This window comes from Ylistrum balloti, unplaced genomic scaffold (genome assembly GCF_031769215.1).
Source record: "Ylistrum balloti isolate Yb309-2 unplaced genomic scaffold, AGI_CSIRO_Ybal_v1 Utg370386, whole genome shotgun sequence".
Taxonomy (NCBI): Eukaryota; Metazoa; Mollusca; class Bivalvia; order Pectinida; family Pectinidae; genus Ylistrum; species Ylistrum balloti.
The window spans coordinates 891,416-899,195 of record NW_026782268.1 but is presented as its reverse complement, the minus strand read 5'-3'; the positions used below and the strand labels follow the sequence as shown (position 1 = coordinate 899,195).

The following is a 7,780-nucleotide window of genomic DNA, read 5'->3' as shown; positions in this document are numbered from 1 at the left end:
ATACACAAAATCATGTGTTCAAGACAATGTTATTTTTTGAAAAGGCACAACAACTAAGTCCAACAAAAATTAATTTATTTTGCAGTATGTCTTGTCCCAGGAACACTTTGATATTGGGAATCATTATCAGTGCGTTTCCGTGAAATCATAGGTTTTTCCTTCCATATCTGGTCCAGGATAATGTAAAATCTAAGCCATATTTCAACTAAAAAACCCATTACACATAGAAAAATTCAATTTTTTTTTTAAATATGTTTTTTTTATGGATTATAGACATAAGTAGAGAGTGTTGTCCATAAACAACGTCAACAAACAATAAAACAAACATAAACATGTTTTAATTGAGTAAATTAAATAATTAAGCATCATTATATTGCCATTTCATATTCGTAATCATCAAAGATTTAAACTTGTAATACAAGGACCTTGGGTAACTGTGGATGATTTGGAATGTGTATCCTTCGTAAGGGGAGACAACTCCTCATGGAAATTATTTTTTTTATTACAAAACAACTTGTATAAGAAATCTGAACATTTTGTCTCTCTCTTTTGTAAGTTGAATGATGTAACTGTTTATATCCCTATTAAAATCTTACTAAAATATTTCCATGGAAATCAAGTGATACAAAACAATGTAATTACAAATTGTGTTTATTTTTTTTATATCAAATTAATCAAATGACCAGTTAACAAAACAAATGAGGCAACATTTTTAAAAAGTGAAAACTATAGTAAAATTCATTAGACTAGCAAAAAAAGACTGAAATTTTCTTTCTAAAAAGCAACATATTTAATAATGATATATAAATTAAATATTTTGATGTCTTTCTATGGATCTGGTGCTAAAACTTTAAGAAACATCATCTGTACTTTTGAAAATAATTAATATGATATAATTAAAAAAAATCATTAGAAAATAAAATCAAATTCATAAAAAACCCAACTTATCTTTGATAAAAAACTATACTATCAACTCATTTAGATGATGTTAATATGTGCTTGAATTTAAACTCTATTCCAAAACTAAGTTGACCGAAGAAATTTAAGTACGAGTTTCCAAACAGCTAGTTTATCAAAATATATTATGATATGTTTTTGAAAAAGGAACCATTTTCACTAATGTTAAAACGAAGATAGTTTTCTTTTTAATGAGACATTTTTCATATATATAATACCTACATAAATATGTGTTTATCTTTGATCCAAAGACATGGCTACTCTCAGGAATGGTAAATCGCAAGTCAATTTGACTCAGCTGGTTGTTCAAACACATGTTTTTTTTTTTATAAAAATAATTTTCTGTCTAGTGATGGGTGATATTAACTCTGATAGTTCTAATTCTAAAGTATTTTCACAAGCATCATTTTGTATAATCCTAATAGTTCAACAATATTTAATTCACTTTTATCTGACCGACCAATGGTTTACCGTATCTTTTACAAAAATCTGGAACACAGCTTGAACATTTGCTCCTTCATATTTCTGAACATGATGAAAATATATAAATCATTTATACCATATAACAGGTTTCTTTCCACATGTAATTTTTGCTGAATTTGCTGGAAAGATATAATATTAGGCACAACTGTACACTGCACAGATTTTAAAGTATCACATCTCAGGCAATTGATTTCTAATGAGAAAAAAAACTTACAAGAAATCACCAGAGAAATGAGGACATTTGTAACCTTTTTAAATGGGTTTTTACATGTGGAGATAGACTCTGGTCCATATGTCACTATTAGGATACATTTTGGTTTCTTAAAGAAAAAAAACCAAAGGATTACTGAGTTACTCTCAGTATTATAGTAAAAGCTGAATGACTTCAGGACATTTCGTTATTATCATTACAAAAATGGCACATTAAAGGGTTTGTGAAAATCATATAGCTTTATAAGATCAAATCAAATTATTTAGGTGTCGCAAAAATAACCTGCTGTACGGTATAAATTCAAAATATTACTTTGTGAAGCAAAATGAAACATAGCAATGCATGAGAATATTTTAATAACACTTAACTATACCTAAGTGTCACATGCCTTGGTGAGGGTAGTTAGGATGCCACCAAGGAAATACTCGAACGTCCACTACAGGGTCAAGAATGACCACTTTTTCCAGGCTTTGTCTGTCCCTATCACTGGCCCCCATTCCTTGCTTGAGTGTAGTGTCAAACATAAGCCGTATAGTAAAATATCTCATGCTAGCTGACAGTCGAAGCAACACATTTGTCAGCACCAGGCCCATGACTGGAGGGATCGCTGTGAAGTTTTTACAAGTCACACGAAGAACGTATGAATCGTTCTCCAAATTATGATGTAGGTCTTTGTAACCTGAGTGAAGACTCTGAGGCTCACCATTGAGACGTAATAAACTATTAATTTCTCCCATACGCTCTTTTCTAAATTTAAAATTAAAGTTCCACATATTTTTGTTCGGTTCATGCCATGACACAAGACAGAGGTGTCCCTTGAGATTGTAGCATAAATGTTGCTCCTGGAATGGTGCTGCGGTCATGGTCCGACTAATGAACACGGGATACACAAAAAACAGGGCCCTGATGACTCGCTGCCGCAAGCCGTGGATCCGCTCTAGACAGACAGGCTGTAGGAAATCTGGAAGCTTGGATAGGTCTTTAACATGTCTATGAAAAAATACAAAAAGAACCATTCAAGATCTTCAGAAGCAATCAGATTTTGTTTAAATGGATTTTTCATACATATACACATAAATATACCCGATGTACACAATACAAAAATATTTTACTAAGTTGAAAAAGATATTTGATTGTTTATTTGTAGAGAGACAAAGACAAACTTTGGCAATTCAGTTCTTCTGTTACTTAGTACTTTTGATAAATACTTCTAAATTTTTTGTTACAATAAGCCTAAAAGGTCAACAAGTTATACATCACTCCAAATAAGGGGATTGGCTTATTACAGGACAAAGAGCAGTTCACTGCACTAAACTGAGATAGACATCGGTGGGCTTATTATCAGAGATGGGCTTATTGCTAGATAACATTAGTAAAAAAACACATAAAAATACATCTAACTGCAGTGATTAATCTTTCTGAACAAATGACTTATACCTTTCTAAACTGTCCCTCTAATATTAGGAAATTCAACATGCTATATATCTAGGGAATATCTCATGGTATGCTCTCTATGTTTTGTAGAAAATGTCATGATATTTTAAAATTTAAGTAAACCACTGACCTTTTGTAAATGCCTTTCCAGAACTGGATAGTGTTGGTCACAACGTAGGTACTGCGACACAGCCTGCAGAATACTGAAAGGTCCTCGGGATGAACATATTGACTTAAGACATACCACAAGTCCATTGGGTATGAGATACCTGTGTCCTGACTCTCACTTCCCTTCAGTCTCCTCTTTCTTTGATTTAGTTTCTTTTCTGTGAGCAAGATGGATGTTTTATACTTATCAAATCACAAACTGAACACTACATTCCAATAGGTAGAAAGACAAACCAATTTTTGTAACAATATGTAAACACTTTCATACCTAAATCTTTCATTTTTATTCATGAATACAAATTGAAGAATTCACAATTTGCCTTGAATGTTCAGTAGTATTCATAAAACAAGTTTATAAAATTAAAATGAGGTACATGTACTATGAAGGTTGTTATAAGTACCAGGCTATCACACAAAGACTGTTCATGGACACATTGGATAAACCTAGCAAACTAAATTGAAACAAACAAATAAAAAAAGGTACGCCTATTTTATACCTGGAACATCTGATTCTATTCCTTCCTCTGATGTTTGGTCTATAGTGTCTATGTCAATGTTAAATTCGTCCAAATCTTTGTCAAACCAATTTGAATCTGATCCATCTCCACCTACGGCACCGACCAGTTCCAGAACCTGTTTTGTATCCTTCATACTTTGCACTGTAAACAAGCACAACAAAATCTCCATTATAACAGTCTACAATAGTGTGGTAATTTTGTACATGCTGTAGAATTTTCCTGTCTGTTTTGTATATAGGGAATCTGTGTTTTGAAATTTGTGGTAGTATATAGTGATCACATAGTCACAAATATAATTTTACTGGCAATGTGTATCTTCAACAGATTTTCGACAGTATAATCGTGACATACTGCTACAAATTTCAAAACACAGAAGGATTATCCTCATTCTAACTCACAAATTTAAACAAGCAAAAACATGATAACTCCGTGATATGTAATTCTGGGTTTCCTTGCTCAGCACACAATTAACATTTAAAATCACGGTCTTGCTATTGTGGTTGACCTCAACTTCATGACATGTTTGGGTTAATTGGGGGCTTTGACATCATTCACAATAGTCATTCAGGCTAGATATGCAAATGAGAAATTTGCTGTTACTTTATCATTGCTATGCTTTAATTACCGGGGTATCTTGACCAATAACTTGTTATATCTCCATGGAAACAGAGATATATATAATAATGGGACTCTGACCAACACTGTTCTGTATAAAAGATTACGATCATTCTCACCACAATTGACATCAACATTTCACAAAAATATTTCTTACTTCATAACATTTAACTTTGATATGAAATTAATTGTCAGTGACTCTGACCTAAAGGTCACACCAGAAAAAGTTCGCAAAGATCAAACTTGTTTGTTTGTCAATCAGTTACTTTCCCCACAAACGGCTACAGCTGCTTCAATATTGTAAGTTTTATTTCAAGCATGATATATACCACTATCCAAACTAAAAGAGCAATTAAAAAAAGAAAATGGATATCTAATACTTAAGAAATGTTATGACATTGGAGTCCCATGAAAGAAATATCATGACACTGGAGTCCCACTAAAGAGATGTCATGACACTGTGGTCCCACCAAAGAGATGTCATGACACTGTGGTCCCACTAAAGAGATGTCATGACATTGGAGTCCTACTAGAATGAGGATATGACATTGGAGTCCCATGAAAGAAATATTATGACATTGGAGCCCCACTAAGGAGAGGTTATGACACTGGAGTCCCGCTAAGGAAATATCATGACATTGGAGTCCTTCTAAAGAGATGAGATATGACATTGGAGCCTCAATAAAGAAATATCATGACATTCGAGTCCAACTTAAGAGATGTCATGACATTTCGAATCACACTAAAGATATGTCATAATATTGAAATTCCACTAATGAGAAACAGAAATGTTATAACATACAAACTTTTTATTGCTAATAATGAAGATGTTCTGTATTAGTGTTCAATACATGTAATGTCAATATTTTCTCAAACCAGTTTCAGTTCTAGATAATTCTTATTTCACACAGTCATAAGATCAACTAGACATAGATCTAGATTCAGATAATCTCAAATTGATGGCTGACCCCCAGCAAAAGTATTTTATTCTTTTCACTACTTCCTTTATATCATCTTTCGATTCTTTGTTTTAGTGCAGAATCATGAAACAAAGCCATTACAAGCATTACCACCATTAACCATCTTATCTTCACCGTAACTTTAATCCAACAGTAAATAATCCTGCATATCAAGTCATAACAAAAATTGATCATACATACAATCGTTACTTTATAAAGTCCATTAAAAAATTAATACCTTCAGAAGTCATTGTTTTAGCTGCTGCTTTTTTCATCCGCCCTGGAGGTGCTTTCCCTTCAAATTCGGCATTTGCATAATGTTGTATAGTAAAATCTGTAAGGAATATGGATTTCAAAAGAGTCGCAGAATTAATAATGTGATATTTTTTATATGAACAGTTTTCCTCTGAAGCAGTGAAAATTGTAATAAGACAGTGTCTATAAAATGAAAAAAATATTTTAATTCTTTTCATACATTGGAAATTAAAGTGAGCTCTTTGCAGGACTTTTCTTTTGATTTAAACTTTATTTGTTATATATTGCAGTGGTACATACATATACAAAAGTGATAGGATTCAGAAACAAGTACTCATGCAATTCTGTCTCCTTATATTCCTGGCTCAGCAATGAAACAGTACTAACAATGTTAGTTATGGATTACTTGTGCAGAAAAAGGGAAGAGAGAAAATGCTGCAAAGGGTCAAAATTTTTCTAGACTTTGCTCTTAACTGAACTTCAAAAAACATGATCTTTGCTTGGATTTGGGTTACATTTCATATGGCAATATATGCTATTATCAAATCAAAAGTTAAAATTTTATGAAAAAATGCAAAAAAGATTAAAATAGTTTTTTTTATCTTAACACATCAACATATTCATCAGCAAGTCACAAATCTGAAGTGTCAAAACATATGTGAAAGAGACATTTCCTTTCAAAGCTAAGAGTTAAATCTTTTTTGGGTTTTTTAAGAGGTTATGAAGGGTGGTAGTAAAAACAAACAAACAAAAAACTTCTAATGGTATATTGAATGCCTGGAGCATAGTATGCTTTCATTCTATATCTTACATAAAGTATTGTTAGATGACTGATAACCATCACAGAATAAATCAGGCATTTAATATGTGAAATATATGTAATAATATTCAAATATGACGAATAAAATGCATAATAGCATAATAAAATTATAAATCTATAAATTTTACAACAGTGTATCTAATTTATATATGATGATTACTACCACCGATTATCACTGCTGCTCTCTTATTTTACATTTATATAAAGCGTCCTATTTGGATCATCATTCCTATGTCTGATCAAACGTCATATTTTACATATAATTACAACTACATAAATATCTATATGAAGTATTCTAAATCCGGAGAGGACCAGAGATCAGCGAATCCTTGAATAATGTATTCGTTCGAATGAACTGGTACTACCCAGTAGTTAGGTACAGAGGTTTTGGAAATGTTAGAAATGTAAAACATTATTTGAAAAGGGTTAAATTGGTGTAAAAAGAGTATATACATTGGTACCCTCGACTTCTTAAACATTTCATTTTTTTTCACATTCGAAATTGATCCTCTATTCCAGAGACCGGTAGTACACTTGATGAAATTAAGCTTGTTTACAAAAAAAGTAAAACATCGACAACAATTTACACTTATGTGAGTGAACGTAAACTCCATACATACCACTCTGTGTCGAAAATTGAACTACCGAACCTGCTGATTTCGTAATTCTATTGGGACGGTCTTTCCTTGGCTTTGGCATTTCACAATATTATTGTCAAGCGTAGAAATAACGTTGAGCGATACCGTCGACTAAAATGTTTGTTAAGTGCATAGTAAACACCGATAAGGAACCAGATCATTTTCATTTTCCGGATTGATGATTATCATTTGTTTCTGTAAATGCTGCAGTAATAAGTTATACTGATCAGAATCAATATTAACAAATGGTAGAGTAAGTTATCATAACGGTGCCGACGAATGATGAATTAATTTTTAGCTGCTATAGGATCAAAGATTTTTTTGTTTACGAATTTTGTCTTAACTGTCACACGTGTACAACAGTATCCTTTATAATGCAAAAAAAAATCTTTATATAACAAAATAAAGAACATGTCAACGAGTGGTCCAGGGTCTTTTTCCCTCTAATTATTTTAGTAACAATGACTGAAAAAGGCTGACTTGTGTTGGTTAATATGAAGCATCAGCAGTATGACATGTTAAATGTTAAGCTGAGCACTGTTAACATTCTCAACAGCTTAGTAACATTAAAATAATAAATTTTCGAACGATTCTTGTACATTTTTTTGAACTTACAAGATATTGCTCAATTGAAAAGGCGTTTAAAAGTTGGAGAAAGGAAATAATTAAGAAAAAAAAAACACACACACACACACCCTCACACACACACACACATTCGTGTG

At 32.0% G+C, this 7,780-nt stretch overlaps 1 protein-coding gene across 1 annotated transcript; it reads right to left on the bottom strand.

Annotated features, from left to right (window-relative positions):
- Window positions 1-615: 615 nt before the first annotated feature.
- On the bottom strand, window positions 616-7,122 carry LOC132554191 (transmembrane protein 183-like). The gene is made up of 5 exons (XM_060218492.1): window positions 7,041-7,122; window positions 5,584-5,679; window positions 3,751-3,912; window positions 3,216-3,411; window positions 616-2,641 (listed from the first exon to the last, which is right to left on the bottom strand). Exons 1-5 carry the CDS (start codon window positions 7,117-7,119, stop codon window positions 2,032-2,034), a joined length of 1,143 nt encoding a protein of 380 aa, XP_060074475.1. The 5' UTR covers window positions 7,120-7,122; the 3' UTR covers window positions 616-2,031.
- Window positions 7,123-7,780: the final 658 nt, after the last annotated feature.